Source organism: Micromys minutus (genome assembly GCF_963924665.1).
Source record: "Micromys minutus genome assembly, chromosome: 1".
NCBI classification, from domain to species: Eukaryota; Metazoa; Chordata; class Mammalia; order Rodentia; family Muridae; genus Micromys; species Micromys minutus.
In genome coordinates, this window is record NC_137969.1 from 81,624,985 (window position 1) to 81,648,542 (window position 23,558).

Consider the following 23,558-nt stretch of genomic DNA (forward strand, 5'->3'; position numbering starts at 1 on the left):
TATTCCAGTGTTGCAATGAATTTTATGTTTCCACTTACAATGCATCTCATTTTTAGGTTATTTTCTGCCTGTTATAGTTACTCTAAAGAGGGAATACACTTCAGCTACCACTTAAATTTACTAAGTAATTACCCTCATAATTCCCTTGACAAGCTCAGCTATAAATACTTTTTGCCTTGCCAAGTCACCAAATTCTTAAAGCAACTGGTGTGACCGTGAAGGTACAAAGCAGAATTCAAGGCACTGGTAGATACAATCTTCTAAGAGAGATAAGAAACCAAGTAAAAATAATAAAAAGGCCTGTAGAGAGAAATTACATATTGTTTTACTAGATTATGAGATGAATAACCAAAATATGGAACTACCTATATTGTTAGAAAAGTTCTGTTGTTTGACAACAAGTTACTTTACATCAGTGACATTTTATTACTTAAAAAAAAAAAAAGAAACTAAAAATTCTACAAGGAACATTTGCTGGGTATAAGCAAATACACTTAAAAAGATCTCTTTAAAATAGATTTTACTGAGAAACTGGTTTAAGTTATTATAAAAATCAAGAAGTCATTTAAATTCAATAATCACTCTACTACTACATTGACAGTAGACTCATATAGTAACACACTGGTTTACTTCAACAAATTATTTTTCTTTCTATGGCACCAAACATGTTGGTTACTTCTTCAGAAGAAATAGTAACAAAAATAAAATTTGAAGCTCAAATGTTAATTAAATTACAAACATAACTTAAGAGGGCCTAACAAAAGTAATGTTTTATTTTATTCACAAGAAATATAAAAGTAAACAAAACAGATAAGGTACATGTATTTTAATGAAAGACATGTAAATCTGTTGCTATCTGAGAAAGTAATCTGAGGTCTGTCTTTGCATAAACCTCCAACATTAATGAGGAGACCCCTGAATCATGCTCCCCCCCTCCAAAAATAATACTCACGCAGAAACAATCTCTTCACCACTCACAAACTTGGCATAAGACACTGCTTTTCGGTGTCCCTTGAATACCATTATTGGCTGTTTAGTGTTACGAAGATCATAGTAGTGGACACAGTGATCTAAAATAAAATTAAAAGATGAATGTAGCAATTGAAGAAAAGTAAGGCAAAACAATTTAACTGATTTGGTGTTTTCAGCAGAGCAAGAGGGGTGGCTGAGTCAAGATCATCTTCACATAGAAACAGTAATTTGAAACATTTATGAAACTACCATCAGGGGGTAAGGAATCCAGGAGAGGGATCACAGTATCATGTTGTTTTAGCCCAAAAGAAGCAAGCAGCTGATAAACAAGTTCAGCAAAGTGGTTGGATATAAAATTAACTCAAACAAATGAGTAGCCTTCCTATATTCAAAGAACAAACATGTGGAGAAAGAAATTAGGGAAAAGATACCCTTCACAATATTCACAAAAACTATGAAATACCTTGGTGTGACTTTAACTAAGCAAGTGAAGGACCTGTATGACAAGAACTTCAAACCTCTAAAGAAGAAAATCGAGGAAGATCTCAGAAAATGGAAAGATCTCCCATGCTCATGGATTGGAAAGATCAACATTTTAAAAATGGCCATCTTCCCAAAAGCAATCTACAGATTCAATGCAATCCCCATCAAAATTCCAACCCAGTTCTTCATTGAGTTGGAAAGAGCAATGTGCAATTTCATCTGGAATAACAAAAGACCTAGAATAGCGAAATCCATCCTCAACAACAAGAAAACATCTGTGGGAATCACTATCCCTGACCTCAAGCTATATTACAAAGCAATTGTGCTGAAAACTGCACGGAACTGGTACAGAAATAGGTACGTGGCTCAATGGAATAGAAGATCCAGAAATGAGCACTCAAGTATATGGTCACCTGGTTTTTGACAAAGGAGCTGTAAACATTCAATGGAAAAAGGACAGCCTATTCAACAAATGGTGTTGGTCCAACTGGCGCTCAGCATGCAGAAGAATGAAAATAGACCCTTTCTTATCTCCTTGTACAAAGCTCAAGTGTAAGTGAATCAAAGATCTACACATTAAACCAGGTACACTGAAACTATTAGATGAGAAAGTAGGGAAAACCTTAGAAGTCATTGGCACAGGAGAAAATTTCCTTAACAGAACACCAATGGCTCGAGCTCTAAGGTCAAAGATTGACAAATGGGACTTAATGAGATTGCAAAATTTCTGTAAGGCTAAAGCCACTGTCAAGAAAACAAAATGGCAGCCAACAGAGTGGGAAAAGATCTTTACCGACCCCACAGATAGAGGCCTAATATCCAAGGTATACAAAGAACTCAAAAAGCTAGACACCAGAGAATTAAACAACCCTATTAAAAAATTGGGTACAGACTTAAAAAGTTCTCAGTCGAGGAATATCGAATGGCTGAGAAACATCTAAGGAAGTGCTCAACATCCTTAGCCATCAGGGAAATGCAAATCAAAACAACCCTGAGATTCTACCTTACACCAGTCAGATTGGCCAAGATCCAAAACTCAGATGACAACAGGTGCTGGTGAGGATGTGGAGAAAGAGGAACACGTCTCCACTGTTGGTAGGGTTGTCAACTGATACAATCACTCTGGAAATCAGTCTGGCAGTTCCTCAGAAAAATGGACATAGTACTACCTGAAGACCCAGTTATTCCACTTCTGGGCATTTACCCCAGAGATGCTCCAACATACAACAAAGATACATGCACCACAATGTTCATTGCAGCTCTATTTATAATAGCCAGAAGCTAGAAAGAACCCAGATTTCCTTCAGTAGATGAATGGATAAAAAACTGTGGTACTTTTACATAATGGAGTACTTACTACTCAACTATCAGAAAGAATGACTTAATGAAATTCTTTAATAAAAAATGGATGCATCTAGAGAATATCATCCTGAGTGAGATAACCCAGTCACAAAAGAACAGACATAATACGTAGTCACTGATAATGGGATACTAACCCCAGATAGCTCTGAACACCCCAGAAACAACTCACAGACTGTGTGAAATTCAACAACAATAACAACAAAAAAGAATATATTTTAATTAAAATAGAACTGTATCACATCCCCCTTTCCTCCCTACAGCCCCTCCTAGTTTCTCTCATATCCCTCAAATGAATAGCCTCTTTTCCTATATTATTGCTACATATATACATATGTGCATGTATATGTACCCACAAATACTTAATTGCAACCTTAAAAAATGTATTCATATACTTTTATGCCAAAATGCTGAAAATTTGTACAATTATCTTTGTTTTTTAAAAAATAAAGAAAGAAAGAAAGAAAGAAAGAAAGAAAGAAAGAAAGAAAGAAAGAAGAAAGAAACTATCTCCAGGCCTAAAACTCAGAGCCTAGTGTCAGTACATGAAGATGCAGTCCACCATCTGACACAGTCCAAAGGTCAATTCCCAAGCCAGCGCTCAGGCAATAAAGTGACGGGTAAAGTTGGTCTGTAATCAATGAACTGCCTCTACCACCTCTTCCCTGAGCCTGGATAGCACAATGCTAAGCAAGAATCCAATCCCCGAAGGCTAAAGAAAACCCTGTCTTTGTGTTGTGTTGGTCTTAACAGATTGTGTACTCTAAGGAGGACTCATATTGAGGCGTTGGTCATTCTGAACCCAATACCTAGCAGAACACGCACAAAGGCATAAATACTATAGATTAAAGGAAGTTGTAACCAAATCGCTGCATAGGAACATGGGGTCTAGTCCATGATCATTTTAGAGAGAAAAAAAAATCAGTGTCTTCCAAGAGGCTGTTGGCTGAGGAAAAGGCAGCCTGGCCCACCTTAGCCTCAGTGATGAAGCACACCTTTCAGGTACTCTTACTGTTCTTTTGAAAGCACTGTTACACCTTGTTAGTAGGAATCACTGTAGCGTTGAAATAGCAGTACTGGCTGTACACTCAGAAAAAAGTCATACCTTATTTAAAATATCTGGAAGGATAAGCTCAATGCCAGATGATAAATCCTTAATCCTTTCATGTAAAGACATTATTGGGTGTGAATAAACATTAACAACACCCATGGAACTGTCATCTAACCAAAATGAATATAAACTGTCAAAGAGAGATGACAAAGGGGTGATAGGTATGAATATTCAGTCTTAAATAGCACTGTATAAGCAATTAAAGAACAAAACAACCAAAATAAAAATAATTAAAGACATAAATACATTCAGTCTATTGGCATGAGGGTTTTTACACCTTTAAAGCCAAGTATAGCTATCAACAAAAAGGGTAAGGTGGGTCACGACATAAGGGGGCCAACTCAGAGGAAGAGGAATAACTGTTAGCATGAATGCACTCAAGATTTAAGCATTTAAATACACATAAAAATATTAATAGGTCTTAGGAGAGATTACAGTACAGTAATAGAGGAGTTAAGCCTCTTTCACTAATACACAGAATATATGAACAGGAAATCTATAAACAAGAGAATTAAACTATACACTGCACCAAGTGGACAAAAGATTCCCTTACAGCATGTGCCCTCCAACATTAGAAAGTATTAATTCTTTTCAATAATGCATGGAGGATTCTCCAACACAGGTAAGATTGTAGGCCATGAAAAAAGTCTCAGTACACTTTAAAATATTGAATTGTCCAGTATTATTTCCAACTGTAAGTTGAATTAACCTGGAAATCAGTTAACAGAACTCTGGACATTATATATAATTACATGTAAGCTAACAACTTATGAACAATCAATGAAGTAAAGAAATTGAAAAGAAAAAGATTTAAATTTCCCAATACAAATACCACAATATGCCTACACTGACAGAACATAGCAGAAGCAGTAGAAGAGGAAGCATATTGCAACAAATGTGCACACCAAAAAAAAAAAAAAAAAAAAAAAAAAAAAAACAAAACAAAACAAAACAAAACAGGACAAGTGAGTGCTGCTCTTCCAGAATATCCAAGAATGTTTCTCAGCAACACATGGCTCAAGACCACCTGTAACTCTAGCTCCAGATCTGCCACCCTCTTCTGATCTCCATGGGCTTACATACCCATGACATATATTCACTAATACATAAATAAAAAAAAACCTTAAAAACAAAAACAAAAAACCTAGAAAATGGGACTGGCAAGATGGCTCAGATGAAGTTAAGGCACTTGCAACCAACCCTGACCACCTTACTTTGATCCCTGAAATTAAGGAGGTAAAGAGAATTAATTGGGGCAAGTAGTCCTATGACTTCTTCCACTTGTGTACCCCACATTGTACACACACACACAAACTAAATAAACATAAAAGTGGGGCAGAAAGGTTTCAGAAAACAACCTATTACTTCCTGACAGAGATGGAAGGATGACTCAACATACACAGATCAATGACACTGATACTCTATCAAAAACAAAAACAAAAAAACACTGAAGGACTAAAATGTTCATTGTTTCATCAAATGCAGACAAAATACTTGATAAAATTCATCAGGTCTTTATATAATACAGTTGAAAAAAGAAGGTAGAGAAGAAACATACTTCAACATAATATATGCCATATGTAACAAACCAACACCAGGCACTACCAGGATCAGTAGAAGAGATTATATGTATACAGAAGACATAAAATAATCAGGGAAGCTTTATTCATAGTGTCTCCATCCCACCAAGACAGTGCAGAAGTCACAGTAGCAGGAGCTGCTCACATTACTTGTAACATAATTATTAAAATGATAAAAAAATAAAAGCACACAAAAAATTAAGAGTAGGGCAAGAATGGGACTTATTCTGAAACTCATGGCTCTTGCACAATGAAAACCACCACTCTGAGTATAAGAGTGAAACAGAATTGCAAAAGTACTTCAAATAACTCATTGCTATGACTAGAGTATCTATCATTCATAAAATACTACCTTGGCATGTCCTTTGTGATAAATGATTGGCATGTTTATTCCCCTGCAGTGTTTTATACATAACAGGAAATGAATCAAGTCAAAGAAATTGATAGGCTTCTTTAAAAAACATTCCTGATCCATTCAGTACAGCGTTTAATAAACACTATTCTGTCAGTGTCTAAGAAAAATGCACATAAACATTTAGCAGACAGCAAACAAAAATCCACAAACCCATCTCTAGGTGTTAAAGACAGGTGAGAGAATATCACAATTCGGAATAGCAGCAGATGAGAATGATGCACCTCTCAGCGTATCATAACTTAACAATGAAAGAAAGCTCACAATTACAGAAGTAGTAACTTTCAATTCATTTTCAAATGTACTTTTAAGTATGTTAAAGCAAAAATTAAAAGAAACTTTTATTTCTTACCTGCACAGCCAAAAGCCAGATGGTACCTGGAGGAGGGGCTGAACTTCACACAGCACACATTAGCCTTTGCTTCAATGCTTGCCACAGAGTTGTCTAAATTGGTGGACCATAGCTTCACTAAGGAAGTGGTGATAAAAATAAAACAATATACTAAGCAAATGTTTCTGTAACTTGACAAGTGTTACTCAAATAACTTTTGTGTCAATATGAAGCATTAAACTGAATGATATGACAGAACAGTTCTTGAAACTGAGAGCTTACTTTCAATGGTAAAAATCAACAGATATGAACAGTGACATCACAAAGATAGGTATCAAGGACCCAAAAATAAACATACAAAACACTATTCTGGAGCCTGATGTTGGGCCCATTAGACATGTATTATTAATCTCAATATTCTACAGTGAAAGTTAAGGTCACACATTCTGATGAAAACCACACATTTCACTTGCATGAGGTATGTTAAGACTTAAAACACTTCAAAACTCCAAACGGGGATAGACCTGGGCTGCTCTCAAGCTTTGTCAATGGAGAGATGCATAACTAGTCAGACACTGAGAATAAGAATCAGGGCTCAGCACCAACTGGGACATGGATATTAACCCCCCAATCCACACCACGAGTAAGGAACATCTTAGGGAGCATCTCAGAAGAGTGAAATATGTAAGAGCTCAAGATGGGAAAACTGCTGTGAAATGCTGACTTCTGACATGGAATGGTATCACAATCATGTGGCTACCTGCACAAAGCCCGTATCAGATTAATCTTGCCAAAATTTCATATTTTATATTATTTCCATTTACATGATTATATGGGTTTGGTATACATGTGTGTGCAGATGCCTACAGAACCTTGCAGAAGGAATCAGATTCCCTGGATTTGAAATTTCAAGTGGATAGAGACTTGCTTGGCTACCTAACAAGCCCACATAGGGGGATATGCCACACAAGGACTCCAATTTTCCTACTGAGAAATACCAGACACAGTTTTGTTCAGTTATAGCATAAAAACTATTCAGAATAAGAGTCAATGTAAACATATTGTTTATTTAATTATAGAGACATTAAAATAGAATGTCTATTTTAATTCAGAATTAAATTCAGAAACGAGAATACAGTATTTTCTACCATGATGTTTCATAATTTTGTTAAAATACAAAATATTCACCATATTTTGAATATGACTACTGTTGAATCAGTTAACAATTTCTAGAGCACATAATTTTTATTTCCCTCTAATATCTGAGAGTTGTTCCATTTGAGTCTGTTTATAAAGCTGGTTTTACTAGTACTTATCATTGCAGGTCACAAACACACATTCAAAAAAGATTAGTAGACTTGACTTTTCAAGTAAGGTAATCTGTTCATAATAACTGCTGTAACATGATAGGAAGAATAGCAGAAAATAACAAATTTCTAAATACTTGAGGGAATAAAGTTTATTAGATGATATATCTAAAAAATCTGGTTAAAAGATGACTTGCAGGGGTTGGACACATGACTTAGTAGTTAACTACGCACGCATGAAAGCGCGCACGCACGCACACACACACACACACACACACACACACACACACACACACACACACACACACACACACATATGAATGATCATGAGTTCTGACCCCGGTACCCATGCTAGTGTACTCTTAATGCTTGTTACTCCAACTGAGGGATCTGACACCCTCTTCTGGCTTCTGTATGCATACGCACTCCAGAGGCATATATGCAAACAGACACATACATACTCATACAAACACACATAAAGAAATTGTTTTTAGGAAGTTGCCAGCAATTTAGTTGGTTGGCAGTGCATGGCACAAATACAAAAACACTATTGTGAAAATGTTGTGCATTCATTTTTCCTTGACTCAAAAGAAAAAACTGATTTCCCACTCAAATTACTTTTTGATTCACAAAGAACTTGCATGAGTTTCAATAAATAACTTGCACAGCTGCACTAAACAGAGTTTAAAGGAGTGGGATCTTCTAAGGGGAAACAGAAATGAATAGTACCTTTTGCATCATCAGAACCTGAAGCCAGAAGTTTAGGATCCATCAAATTAAAGTCAACACTCCAACACCTCTTTTCATGCTCCTTGATATAGGAGGGGAAGGAGGGGGAAAACACTTTATTGATATGGGTTGCTTAAGCAAACTGCAATCAAATAAAAAGCAAGGACACTGGAGGAAAGCCTCATATTTACTACTACAATTATTGCTTCTGTAAATGTATTTAATATTCTGTAAATAAAGCATGAGAAATTCTTTAGAAAAGCACTTGTTACTACTACAGTTATTATAAGTATAAAAATACTAAATAGTGGTTAAAAATTTTAATTATACAGCATATAAATACTTCAAATTGTTAAGAAAACAAAAAATATAATTTTTAAATATATAGTCAGTATCCATATTTACCTGATAGACCTTTGACCTCTGTCCTGTGAATCCATCCCACAGTATAACAGTTCCTTCATAATCACTGCTGGCTAGCAGGTTCTTATGGTAACTACTCCAACTGATACAGCTGAACAAAAGAAAAAGCTAAAACTTTTAAGATGTAAATAGTAACACTGGGGTAAAATGAATTTCAGTGTGTTCAGGAAGATGAACATTCTTCAAAATGGTTTCTATCAGTTCACAATAATCCAGAAAGAGACATTAGAAATATCTAGATTTTCATATTAATAGTAAACCATCAAATGCTGAAGTTTACCACTTTTTAATTCAGATCACAATGTGTGTGACAAATAGAGCTGAGAGTTGAGGTAACTGTTAATGACAATGATGAAGCTCAGGTGACTCAGAATGGTACAGCAAAATAATATGAAAGACTGGTGTGCCCCTATAGTTAGCTGTGCCAAGTCATAAAGCTAAATTAATGAGTTTGAATTGGATTTCAGTTTTTACATTCAAAAGGTCCTGATCAATGCAATGTATGACTGAAGTGCGAATTAAAATCATGCAATAGATTTAAAGCTTTAACACTTATGATTTCAGCTATTCTCTAAAAGTCTGCATCTAAAGCAGTAAACTATTACTGAGACATATACATGTTAAACAGTACACATTAAAATGTGTGGATTAGTAAATAAAGCACTAAGAAAAGCAGTTAACATCCAAGAATATATTGCTCTCTCCATTGTATTTATGGCCAACTTTAGGGATTGGGAGATCATCTGAATCTGAAAATAAACTCAGTTTTTCATTATGGATTCAGACACACTACACTCTAATTTCAGATCTGTCACTTAATAGCTGTGACTCTGGTTAACTTAGTGCATTTCATAACTGGTGAAAACAAACTGGACAACTCTAATTAGTTGTACTTAGGTACTGGTCTTCCCAGCCCAGTCAGCTTTGTCCTTGAGCAATTTCAGGCACTTAGAATTTGTCATATGTCATCAAGTGCTATACATTCACCCATGTGCCATGATAGAGCAGGCAGTAGCACACTTAAAATGTATTACATTCTCCTTTATGGTGACAATGAGCATGAATACTAAAATGAACCAAGTATTCTGCTGAGTTTATTACTGTGACATTTTAAAGTACAGTATAGTACAATTAATCTTACTGTAATAGCTATATGCTATAAATCAGTACAAAGGAATTAAGAACAGCAACTCGAGAATTAAACTCCCTCAATCTGCATCCCTCCACATATTAGCTGGATCATCCCAGGCAAGCTATATACTTTAGGTTTTAGTGCAATTCAACTGTGAGTGTGGGTAATAATGGTAACCACATCAAATAACTATTAAAGCACTTAAGACTATGTCTAACACATAAGCATTTAATAAATTCCTGTTTTGTAATATATTCTCTACTTAGGAGTATAATAAATTCTCAAGTATGATGCCAATATAAATGCGTGGGCTCTCAAACTGCTGTGCATGAATTAGGAAATAAAAAAAGAACATACTAGTTTTTCACTAATATTAGAACACACATATAAACACATATACCTTAGATTCAACTTAATACCAAATATCCCAGAATCCAAAAGTTAGAGCACCAAGTCGCTGCCTAATGTACAAAACCTGTTGCCTACAAATTATTCTCTAAATACAACCAAAGAATGCTCTCTAAATAAGAGTCTCATGGAAAAAATAAAATAATGTCATATTTATCACTAATATGAACAGCTACTTTGCCCCCCCCCCCCAAAAAGAGAGAGAAATACCTGATTTTAGAATTGCAGGTCATTTCATTCTCAGGATAATGAATATCTACTGCATCCTGGATGACTGTGCCATATTCATAGACTTTAATCTTCTTTGTAACTCCAGCAATTGCAAAATAGTCACAATCCCGGTCAAATTCAATACTAAAGGGGAGGAAGAACACACATGTCTATGACACTATGTATCCAACCCTGTGATGTTATCTATAGCAAATTTTCAGGATTTTACTTTTCCCCCCTATTGCCCCAGTGCTGAGGCTTGACCTTAGGGCAGATATATATGTGTGTGTGTATATATATGTGTGTGTGTGTGTGTGTGTGTGTGTGTGTGTGTGTGTGTGTGTGTATTCTACACACATATATATATTCTAGACAATTATGTATGATACCCCTGAGCTGTGACCCCAACTGACATTTTTTCTCTTTTCAAAGAAGTTCTATTTCTAAAGATAAGGCAGCTTCTTCATATATCGTCAAGTCTCACTAGGCCACATGTTCAGAATTAAGTCATCAGCATTGAATTACAAGAGTAAGGGAACAGTACAGAGCTCTAAGTGTCAATGTGATCTTTTGTTCCTAGACACGTGGCCTGTTTTTTGTTTTTTTTAAGTTTAGCTTTAATAACTATATTACATCCTAGAATGGAAACCTTTAATAATTTGAAATATTATGAATGCTGAAAGAAAATTACCAATAATTTTTTTTCACAAATTCTTGTCATTATTTTTTCAAGGTACTTACTGTCATTTTAATAAATAAATCAATGTACACAGAGAATTATTGAAGCAATTAGTGGTGACAAGGGGACAGAATATTCACAAAAAGAAAAACTAGGTTATCATTAGTTTACCTCAAGCCTATTTTTTATTTCCCAAATACTATCTCTCTGAATCACAGAATGTCAATGCATACCCTTATTGCACAGAGAACAATATAAAAAACCCTCTGCTCCTTTTACAGGACTTGGAGAATGCACTACGCTCTTGTAACTTCTTTGAATCACAAATTTCAAACTAAGCTACTTCATTGCAAAGCATAAGATCTTATTCATGTTTGTGGAATTTAACATGCAGCCTCCATACTTATCAGAGGCCAGAAATCTAGATTGCCTAATACAGGTGAAAGTTGAAATGAACCTCTATATTCAATATTTCTCAATATAAACTAAGTGTTCTTCCTAGAGAAATTCTCACTGATCTATAATCACTAATTCTCCTAACTACCATATGAGAAAAATATTATTATCAACATTTTAGAATTATAAGGGTTAAAGTGAAATGATCTACTCAAAGGTACCTTTTTAAATGGTATTTAATTTTCAGGTAGTCTGGCTTCAGAGATGATGCCCGTAATATATTCATATCTCTCTCTCTCTCTCTCTCTCTCTCTCTCTCTCTCTCTCTCTCTCTCTCTCTCTCTCTCTCTCTCTCTCACTGAGGTGATTTAGTAATGCCTAGTAACAAGTAAGATAAGCCTTGAATACATTCCCTCAATTTACAAACAGGTACTAAGAAAACAAAAGTACGATAATGTACAAGTCAAAGTATGGACTTAAGTATAGGCCAATTATTAAATTTTAATACTAAAAAGTTTAAGCACTAACCTGTTAACTTAAAAATACTGCAGAAAAAGCTGACTAGAGGTCCTAAACAATGACCTGTGTTGTCTTGTTGAAAGCTGGCTTTATATGTCTTTTTCCTAGCAGCCCTCATCATCATTTAGGTTCTTTACCTTACTCTAAACTTGACTGTTAAAAAAAAAATCAGTATTTTGTTTTGGTCTCATTGCTGTTTTCTTCCTTTTGGATTATTTGAAAAGGACTTTGGAGAGAAAGACACGATGATTCGTGTCTATAATCATAATTCTCAAAGGCTGAGGCAGGAGGATTCTAATTTTGAGGCTGCCCTGGGAGGCAGAAAAAAACCAAACCATGTCACATGTCAACCAAAGACAAGTTATACTGGGAATATCAAAGCCCTGACATTGTTGTAATAATAATAATAATAATAATAATAATAACATAAAATATAACACACAAACCAACAAAAGGACAAAAACTGCCACACATCTTTCATTAAGTCCTGACACAGGTAAGGTCAATCTGGGAAGGAAAAAACCCAATCTGCACGCACAATGTCTTCATCTGACTCGTGTATAGGCAAGTCTGTGAAGCATCTTCTTGATGTGCCCGGTTGAGTGGATCTCAGACTACTGTAGGCAGTGCCACAGTTAAGTAAGAAAACACACTGAGCAAGCAGGTAGGTAGCATTCCTCCAGTCGTACTTCACCTCGTACTCTGGTTAAGGTCCTTGGCCTTCCTCAATGAAAGACTGGAATATTAGCTTTGACTTATTTGAAAACCATTTTCTCCCCATATTGCTATTGGTTGTGGTGCTTATCACAGTAACAGAAAGGAAACTAAAACACCAATTAAGCAAACTAAGAAACAAGTAGGTATTAACTTCTTGATATCTTTGACAAAATAGACTTCGAGCAAAAACTAGTCAGAAAAGATAGTCACTTCATACTTAATTAAGAGAAGCATCCAGAAAACAGTCATTCTCAGTGAAGTAATTCAGACCCAGAAAGACAAAAGCCACATGTTGTCACTAATGTAGATGCTAGCATTGAACCTTAAGATACATATATTTAAGTCAGATAACCACAAATATATAAAGAAACTAGTAATGAAGAGGATTCAAGTGAATGGGAATAGAATGCAGGTGGTACAAACAGGGCAAAGATGGATGAAACAGTCAAGATTAAATGATGCAGGGATAAGAGATCAGGGTAGAGGATGGGGTATGAAAGCAACAACAGTGGACAGTGGTGTTTTAAATGAGGAGTGGTGCTACTGGGAACAATTTAGAACATGGCACCTTGCTTGAGGAAATATTTCACTAGGAACAGGTTTTGAATTTTCATAGCAGTTCCCTACTTACAGCTTGTTCTCTGTGCTTTATGCTTGTAGCTGAAAATGTGAACTCTTAGTTTTCTACACCCGTTGCCATGTCTCTCCAACCATGATACATTTTATCATTCTAGAAGTATAAGCCAAAATAAACTCGTATTTTTGTAAGTTGCCCTGGTTATAGTGTTTTATCACAACAAAATAAGTTCTTAAAATATAATGACTAACATCAATCAAAAGACAATTGAAAATGCCATGTGGAAATCTACACGTATACATATATTAAAAATGTTTTAATTGAATTTACCCTACAAGAAAGAGGAGGCAGGAAAAATGCTTTCTAGATACCATATACTCAAATAACAAGCCTAGTGTCAAATATAGATTACCTCTTTTCAAGATTTTGTTCACTGTCCTACAGAACTCCCACCATCATGCTGAAACACTGCAAGATATTTCAACTGCTCGTTTCCAGAACTTGTAAACTCCATTGGTAAATACTGAAGATACCACATACTAGAGTTAATGGACATGGAAAAAGCAAACCAGTACTGACATAGAAGCTTCACCCCTACTGGCTAGCTTTCATAGTTGTGGTGGTCTGAACAGGAATGGGTCTCATAGATTTATTTATGTGTTTAAATGCTTGGCCCATAGAAGTGGCACTATTAAGAGGTGTAGCCTTGCTGAATAAAACTGCCTTACTGTGGAGGCTGGCTCTGAGGTCTCATATGCTCAAGCTAGTCCTAGTGTCTCCTCCTACTGCCTTTGATCAAGATGTAGAACTCTTGGGTCCTTTTCCAACACCATGTCTGCCTGCATGCCACCATGTTTCCTGTCATGACAATAATGGACTAAAATTCTAAAAGTATAAGCCAGTTCAATTAAATGTTTTCCTTTGTAAGAGTTGCCATGATCATGGTGTCTTCACAGCAACAAAACCCTAAGATAATAGTAGCGGGAGGTTTTATTCATACAATGGGGGTGGGAGTGAGGGTGGGAGGGAATCAACAATCTTACCCACCCTCCCAAATGTAAACTTTACCAGCTTCAATGATGACTGGCATGACCAGAATATAGTGCTATGAAAACTATGAGCAGCCAATGACACTCTCAGCAGTTTTAAAGCCCCAAAAGGTGCAACTGGCTAGGTCACTGACCTGAGGGGAAACCGCACAACTAAGTTCTTATCTTTATATCCACAGATTAGTATACCTGTGAACCATCATCAACGTTTGTTTGTTGTGTGCCTCTGCCCTCCAGAAGATGGAATAGGTACAGAGACTCACAATTGATCAACCTGTAGAACATTAAGAGACTGTGGAATGTTCAACTCTAAATGCAATACCCATATCAAGACTTCCTCCTCAGCAGGGCTCAGAAATCACCACAAAGGAGGGGACAGAAACACTGTAAGAGCCAGGAGGTCTCTATAACAAAACAGTATTTGTCAGGCAGAGCACTGAAATGCACACACACAGCTGTGATGACGCAATGCATGCTGTAAGCTCCTCTGCTTCACTGGTGAGCACTAAACCGTGCACACAGAGGAACCAGGGTGGACTCTATGGGTTTGGTTTTCAAAATAAAATAAACACACATGAAGTTGGGATGGGAAAGTGGTAGAAAGAAACGGGAGGAATAAAACAAATTATAGGCATAAATGAAACTGTCATTAGTAAACAATTCAACCTCATAGGATTTGTTTATAATGAAACACACTTTTTAACTTTGAAAAATAATATTATTGGAGATGCACTTATAACATGGAAATTGCATTTTTTCTTTCACATTCTACAATTTTCAACTGTTTAAGAACATAATCTATTTTAGCAGTTGAAAAAATAATTTCAGTATTAGAAACTGACCTTTGTCAAAAGAGCCACAAGTCCAGTGATAAGCAGCAAGGCAACAGACCATAAAGCACAACTGATTAGACTTTCAGTGCAGTGTGCACAAGCAACACAAAGCACTCAATTCTGCCATAGTCTACAGTCTGTTATATCTTTATGTAGTTTGAAGATAAGTAATAACAAACAAGGTAGATTAATATCCCCCAGCACTAGAGCCCAAATTATCAGGAGAAAATATAGTAAGAACAGTTGTTAAAATCTCATTTACCAGAATATGTGCCTCAAGAGTCACAGGGAGCTATAATTTCAAAGAAACAGACCACAGACTTAGAAAGTGATTATTATAGTGAAAAAGACATTGCCAGATAGTTAGAGAGTGCAAGCACAGGCAAAGTCAATTAAAACTAGGGCCATTCATGGCCTTCATCCTAAAGCAGTTAAGTGTCATTAGTAAGTAAACTCCTATAATAAAAATTACATTGATTAAGCATTATTTTAAACACTATACATAAGGTAAACCCAAAATCTCTACCATGCAGATGTTAAGTCATTTGGTGTAGGCTAGGCCAAAGATTAAATGTGAAAGCTTAGAGCTAACTTCCATACTATCAGGACCTTGATATCACTCCTTATCAGACCCAGATAGAACTTTAAGTGACTTTGGGTATTGAGATTCAAATGCTTATAAACCTAAGTAGGAGAGACACAGATAGCAAGAGTATAAGCTATGACGGGGTTTATTTTGCCCACTGGTTCCATAAAGAGCAACAGCTTATGTTACCAAACGCTTTGGAGCTTTGAAACCTAATTTACCAAAACAGACACTGCCTTTGAGCTTACAGGAGCTTTCCATGAAGCCTTGGATCTAGGCTGTTCTGACCAAGCCAATTCTAACTTTGCTTTATTCTTTAAGCAATCTTTACTTTTTGCAGAGGCCTCCATCCACTTTTATGAGGAACTAGAGTTTTACAATTTTGATAACCACTCACTGTATGGTCTTGTGTTTCACCTCTTTAAAGTGCGTTCCCACACATTCATTCATCAATTTTACCTTCTTTAAGTATTATAAACATGAGAAAAATATTTTTATGTGGCAATATATGTGATCATAGTTCTCTAAATCAAGTCACTAAACTGCTATTCAGTATGCTAGAGTAGGGGAAGTAGTATGTATTCATTTGTTTCAGGAATATTGATATTTTGATAAAATTTTATTTATGAGGACCTGGGTATGTAGCTCAGTTAGCACAATGCTTTCCTAGTATACAAGGCTTCCTGGGTTCATCCAGAAATGCACAAAAATGGAAAGTCCATTGCTGTAATCCTACTACTCAAAATGGAGGCATGAGAAGTCAAAAGGTCATCCTTGGCCATTCAGCAAGATTAAGGGCAGCCTAGATATAACTTGTCTCAAAACAATAAAAAGCTCTACAAATTTATGAAAACTAAAATTGGAATTTCACATAAATCTCATATACAAAATAGTACTCATCTTGTTTTTTAACATTTTTTTTAAATGTAGAAACTTTTCTTACTTGTAAGCTACCTAAAATCAGGTAGAGGGTTGGGACTGTCTAGCACGTGACTGCTGATCATTATTCTGACTTAATGAACATCCTCATTTCATGGCAGAGGTACTAAAAATTGAGGCTACACTGTAAAAGTCCCCATGTATTTTTATCTAATTATTTTACCAGTGCTCATTTTGCCTTTAATTCCATAAATTCACAAAATTTTATGTTCAAGCAATTACCTTCTACGTTGACTCTACCATTCCCTCTGGCTATTGACAAATACACGACCTGACAGACTGTAGTGCAGCACCACTCTGAAAGCCGAGCGCTCTGTCTGCTAAGATGTCTTTCTCCTTGGGGCAACTAAAACTCAAAAGATTGATGCACTAACAACTCAGATTCAGAAAAACTTATATAAAATCGTAATTATACTTATTTAAATCAGTAGTTCTCAACCTGTTAGTTGAGATCCCTTTGGTGATCAAACAACTGTTTTGCAGCGGTGGTCTAAGACCACCAAAACCCACAGATATTTATGTTATGATTCCTAATAGTATCAAAATTATCGTTATGTAGTAATGAAGATAATTTTTGGTTGGGAGTCACCACAGCATGAGGAACTGTATAGTAAAGAACTACACTGTACTAGACACCATTAGGAAAGTTGAAAACCACTGGTTTAAATCAATTCAGTGGGAAACCGACCCCTTCATAGTAAAATGAGATAGCTATGAAATACTTATGTGCATGCATAAACCTCCAACACAGAAGTGTGCATGAACATACACTTGAGTAAGCAAACATACACACACACACAGATATGCACCAACAAACAATAAACCCATTTCATATCTCGAATTTCCCATTAGAAGCAAATAAAGCAGTTAAAAAAAAAAAAAAAAAAAAAAACAGAACTTGCCAGGTACATCCCATTACAAAAATCAATAGGAAGGAATTTGAATGAAAATAGCTCTTACTCTCAAACTTAGGTAACAATGTAAGTAAAGTTTTAAATGAAATAACCAAGGTAACTTTGTAACCTAAGACAGGGTGGGAATGAAGCTAAGTGCAGAGTAATTGACTGAGGGGTTGTGTCTTAGTTCTATCAACAGCACCAGAAAAAGAAAGTGAGCACGTTTCACTATCTAAATCAGAGTGATGAGGGCAGAGCACATTGGCCCATACGTGCAGAGTCATAAAAAATCTTTGGGTCAATAATGGACTGTGGTACCTTTTGATTATATACACTACTGACATCACAGCCTTCATTTTTTTAAATAGCATACAATTTTATTTATTTTTTAAAACATTTTGGAATAAAACTATATGAATATATTTTTGTCAGTACTTGATTTTTTTAAAGGTTTGATAGTATGCATTGAACTGTTGTCAGTTACCGTAAGCATAAAGCACATGTAAAACAAAACATAACATGAAAATAGTCAAAGTTTTCTTGGTGCATCAAAGCCTTAAGTACATTCTATGAGGTTTATCCAAGGACAGAACGTCTTTCTCAGAACAGATTAGTAAGGATAGCATGACCAGGCTATGTAACAAAAGAGTTAAGAAGAATTCCAAGAAACACTAAATGCTCAAAAATAGGAAATAAGCCAATTTAATTCAAAATTTTTATTTTATTTTGGTGGTGCTAAAGATACAACTCAAGGCCTTACCCTACAGTGTGTCTTGTAATATAATAAAAACAGTTTCCTCTTAAGGACCAAGACTTGGAGATCAACCATCATTATAAAATGCCTGTGTTTATATATGTTATATGTTATGTTATAGAATTATGTTATAAAATATAGTAAGTGGCTCACGATCCCCTAAGTAACCACTCTGAAAATGAACCTAACAAAGGGCTTTTTATAAGCCTGGTAGCAGATCATCAATCACTGTTATAAAGGCTGCATTTATTCTGAAAAGACAGAATACTATTAACAGTTACTTAGCAACTTAGTGTTTGAGACAAAAATCCTAGAATAATTTCAATATTTCATTTTATCTCAAGTAAGGTTAATAACTAAATTTATTTCTAGTTAGGGTAGACAAATAAGAGAAATAAAATAGTGTTTAAAAAAAATCAATGACATGAAAAGTTCTCATTCAAAGTGGTTTTCCTCATCCCCATTTCAGATTAGAAGTTACATTCTATATGCATTTATAAAATCTCTCTTAAATGCACAATGGAATATGTGTAAATACATCTATTATTTTATTTCTCTGTTTTTATCCAGTAGAGGCAAAATTAAAATTTGTTTTCCCTTTAAACTTATGTATAGGTAAGCCATATTCAAAAACAATTTCTACAACACTGCAAACTTTTGTGAGAAATTACTTTCTGATTTAGTGGGAATTTTTTGATTATTCTGTTATTTACTTTTTCTGGTTTTAACCATCTAACTGTACCTGCGGCTGAACTGACCTCTCCCTGCCCAGGAAAAGTTAAGAGGCACAGAGTTGGAAGCAGCAAATCAACAGCAGCAGACGAGTCGCCTTCAACAGTGCTTTCTGCAGTCATGCATCCACTGAGCACACATTTGCCATTGAATGCCTACCCTGTGCCAGACCTTAAAATATGGCAGGAAAGCAGACAAATAAGAATTCTTTCTGATAAAAGTTTTCAGCCTAAAATAGTTTTAATATACAGCTTTGGAACACTAACCCTTAAGATTCTTGAAAGAGATGTTGTCTATTGGATTACCATTCATCTCATTTCTCATTCCTTCAGAAATCAGGTTAAAGATATCCTGAAGATCTACTGTCTCAGTTAGGGTTTTATTACTACAAGAGACACCACAACCAAGGCAGCTCTTATAAGGTTCAGTCCATTATAATGGTGGGAAGCATGACGCATGCAGGCAGACATGGTGCTAGAGAAGCAACTGAGAGTTGGATCTGAAGGCACCCAGGAGTAGACTCTCTTCTACAGGCAGCCAGGTCTCTTCCACACTTGAAGCTTGAACATAGGACCTTTAAGCCCACCTGCACAGTGATGTCCTCCAACAAGGCCACAACTCCTAACAGTGCCACTTCCCATTTGGCCAAGTATATTTAAGCCATCCCATTCCACTTCCTGGCACCCATAGGCTTGTTCAAACATGTACGTTATGGGGGCATAACTAGCCAATAGCATAATGCAAAATACATTTCGGTTTAATTTCAAAAGTCCTCATAGTCTATGGCAGTCTCAACAATGTTAAGTCTAAAGTCTCTTCTAAGAGTCATTCAATCACTTAAGTGCTATTTCCTATAAAAGCAAAATCAAAACGCAGATTACATACTTCAACATCACAGGATATATACTACCATTCCAAATGTTATAATGAGAAAATACTAGACCAAAAAACGAGGTAGGCAAATTTCAAACTCTGAATCTCCATGTCTGATGTCCAATTCCTTTCAGCTTTCTTGACTGCAACACAATCCTTTCTCTTGGGCTGGTCCCTGTTAGCAGTTTTCCTTGGCAGGTATCCCATGGGATTGGCATCCTAAAACCTTAAGACAACTTTGATGTTACAACTTCTTGTTCCAATGGCTGTGATCCACACACGATCTTCTGGACTTCTCCAAAGGGCTTGGGTCGCTTCTCCAACTCTGCCCTCTGTGGCACTCTGGTTGACTCCACTCTACTGCAAATGCTACTCTTGGTAGATGTTAGCATCTCCAATTTGCTGTCGTCTTCCACTGCAACAAGGCTTTACCAACAGACTCTCACAGGCTCCCCCCAGGTGGTAAGGCCAACTGCAACTATGGCTACACCTTCACCAAGAGCCTTCCGGGGCCTCTCACAATGCCAGGCCTCAGCTGTTCTTCATGATTCATTCATGCCTTCAAAAACAGTACCACCTAGATGATTCTTGTACATCACCAAGTCCAACTTTAGCAGGAGATATAACCTTGGCTATCCCTAGAACACAGCTCCCTTGTGCTCTCAGAAAACACTTTCAGAATATTTTGCCCCAGTAATGCTAATCTCTTCTTAATCACCACTAATTTCTCATCTTGAGCTAACCAACATCTATTATCCCAATAACTCCTTACCCTTTTGACTCTGACCAGGAGCAACATGACTGAAGCTGCCGAGTTGTGCTGCTTTGTGGGGTTGAAACATGTCTCTCCTCCTCCTCCTCCACCACCACCACCACCACCACCACCACCACCACCACCACCACCACGTTTTATCACATCATCACCAGCTTTCTGTTTTCCAAATCCTTCATTGCCTAAGCTTGTCTGTCCTAGAACTTGCTCTGTAGACTGACCTTGAACTCAGGGAATTACAAGACTGTTTCCTGAGTGATGGGATCAAAGGTGTGTATAACCCAAGCTTTTCTATACCTGGACCTTGCTCTGTTCCAAGTTGACCTTGAACCCATGTAATCTGCTTGACTCTGACCTTGGAATTAAAGGAATGTACCAGCATGCCTGCACCTAAGATTTTCATGGTGACTATGCTTCAAAAGCCAATCTTAGGTGTCTCCTCCATTTCTGTATTGTAGTTCCTTCAGGATTAAAAGTCCAAATGAAAACAATAACCACGTCAAAAAAAGGCCTACCTTGATATAACTATACCTTGTTCAATTGCAAACACATAATCTGTAAATTTGGGTAGATGGAATCTTGCCCTAAAGTCCCCACACCCTTAATTCCTTGTAATATCCTTGAACACAGGATTTAGCTTAATTTACTTCCTGGTGCTCCTTAAATCTTTGAACCATATATTTTGTGCTTTTCTTTTTTAATCTTGCTACACTTGATCAAAATATTCTTCATGAAAGTAAACCAGAGCTAGCAGTGGTGCAGCAGTGATCCAGGAACACAGGACTGGCGAGGAGGCTTTCCGACTAGCCTGGGTGCAGAGAGATCTCTGCACAGCGTGCGAAAAGAGAGGTTCGCCGATACCCCTTCCTGCCCCAGCTCAGTACAGGGAACCAGTAACCCGGCATCAACACAAGACTGACAACAAGATGGCAAGAGGAAAGGGAAAGAACGTACCCCAAGGAAACCAAGAAAACCTGGCAACACCAGTACCCAGCTCTCCCAACACAGCAAACAGCGGAATATCAAACACTCCAGAAAAAGAAGTCGCAGACCTGAAATCATACATCAATATGATGATAGAGATTCTTAAACAAGAACGGGAGGAAAAGCATAAAGAATTAGAAGCTTTTAAAGAAGAAACAAGAAAAACACTCAAAGAACTCAAAGAACTAGAGAAAAACAGAACCAAAGAGATGAAGGAATACAAGAAGGAATTTAAAACAAAAATAGAAACAATAAAGAAAACACTAAAAGAGACAACCCTAGAAGTAGAAAACCTAAACGAGAAATCAGGAGTCACAGATGCAAGCATTTCCAATAGACTACAAGAGATGGAAGACAGAATCTCGGAGCCCAAAGACAACATTGAAAACATAGACAAAACAGTCAGAGAAGATGCAAAAACCAAAAGGCTCCTAACACAAAATGTACAGGAGATCCAGGACACAAAAAAAGTCCAAACCTAAGGATAATAGGAATAGAAGAGGGCGAAGAATATCAACCAGAGGCACAGTAAATATCTTCAACAAAAATCATAGAAGAAAACTTCCCTACCTTTAAGAATGAGATGACCATGAGCATGAAAAAAGCCTACCGAACTCCAAATATATTGGACCAGAAAAGAAATTCCTCCTGACACATAATAGTCAAAACACCAAGTTCTCAAAGCAAAGAAAGAATACTAAAAGCAGTAAGGGAAAAAGGTCATGTAACATATAAAGGCAGACCAATCAGAATCACACCCAATTTCTCAACAGCGACTATGAAAGCTAGAAGAGCCTGGACAAGCATCATGCAGATCCTAATAGAACACAGGTGCCAGCCAAACCTGCTATACCCAGCAAAACTCTCAATCACCATAGATGGAGAGACTAAGACATTCCAAGACAAAACTAAATTTACACAATATCTGACAAGAAACCCAGCACTACAATGAATTATAGTTGGAAAACTCAATACAACTAGAGGAACTACATCCTAATAAAAACAAGAAAACTCCTAAGCAAGGAAACCAAAAGAAGAAAGACATACAGGCACAATTCAACCTCCAAAACCAAAAATAGCAGGAAACAGCAACCACTATTCCTTGATATCTGTTAACATAAATGGACTCAATTCCCCAATAAAAAGACATAGGCTATCAGACTGGATACATAAACAAAACCCAGCAATTTGCTGCATACAGGAATCCCATCTAAGAGACAAAGACAGACAATATCTGAGAGTAAAAGGTTGAGAAAAAACCTTCCAAGCAAATGGCCCCAAGAAGCAAGCTGGAGTGGCCATTCTAATATCGAATAAAGCAGATTTCAACCAAAAGTTATCTATCAAAAAGATAAGAAAGGACACTTTTTACTAATTACAGGGGAAATCTGTCAGGAGGAACTCTCAATCCTTAACGTATATGCTTCAAATACAAAAGCACCGATATTCATAAAAGAAACCCTACTAAAGTTCAAAAAAATACATTTCACCCCACACAATAGTAGTGGGAGACCTCAATACCCTACTCTCACCAATGGAGAGATCATGGAAACAGAAACTGAACAAGGACACTGTAAAACTAGCAGAGGCTATGAACGAACTGGAATTAATAGATATCTACAGAACATATCATCCTAAAACAAAAAAATACACCTTCTTCTCAGCACCTCATGGCACCTTCTCAAAAACTGACCACATAATCGGTCCCAAAACAAGCCTCAATAGATATAAGAAGATCGAAATACTCCCATGTATCCTTTCAGATCACTATGGTCTAAGGCTGGTCTTTAACAAC

The 23,558-nt window shown here is 36.5% G+C and overlaps 1 protein-coding gene across 2 annotated transcripts in view; it reads right to left on the minus strand.

Moving 5' to 3' along the window:
* The window catches only part of COP1 (COP1 E3 ubiquitin ligase), a 109,815-nt gene that overhangs the window by 22,449 nt on the left and 63,808 nt on the right, over positions 1-23,558 (minus strand). For both annotated transcript variants that reach the window (XM_080924475.1, XM_080924474.1), the window contains exons 12-16: positions 10,458-10,601; positions 8,690-8,798; positions 8,285-8,366; positions 6,270-6,386; positions 953-1,070 (exon numbers count right to left, since the gene is read on the minus strand). In XM_080924475.1, the coding sequence (XP_080780601.1) occupies positions 953-1,070; positions 6,270-6,386; positions 8,285-8,366; positions 8,690-8,798; positions 10,458-10,601 (570 nt within the window). The remainder of the gene's footprint in view (positions 1-952; positions 1,071-6,269; positions 6,387-8,284; positions 8,367-8,689; positions 8,799-10,457; positions 10,602-23,558) is intronic.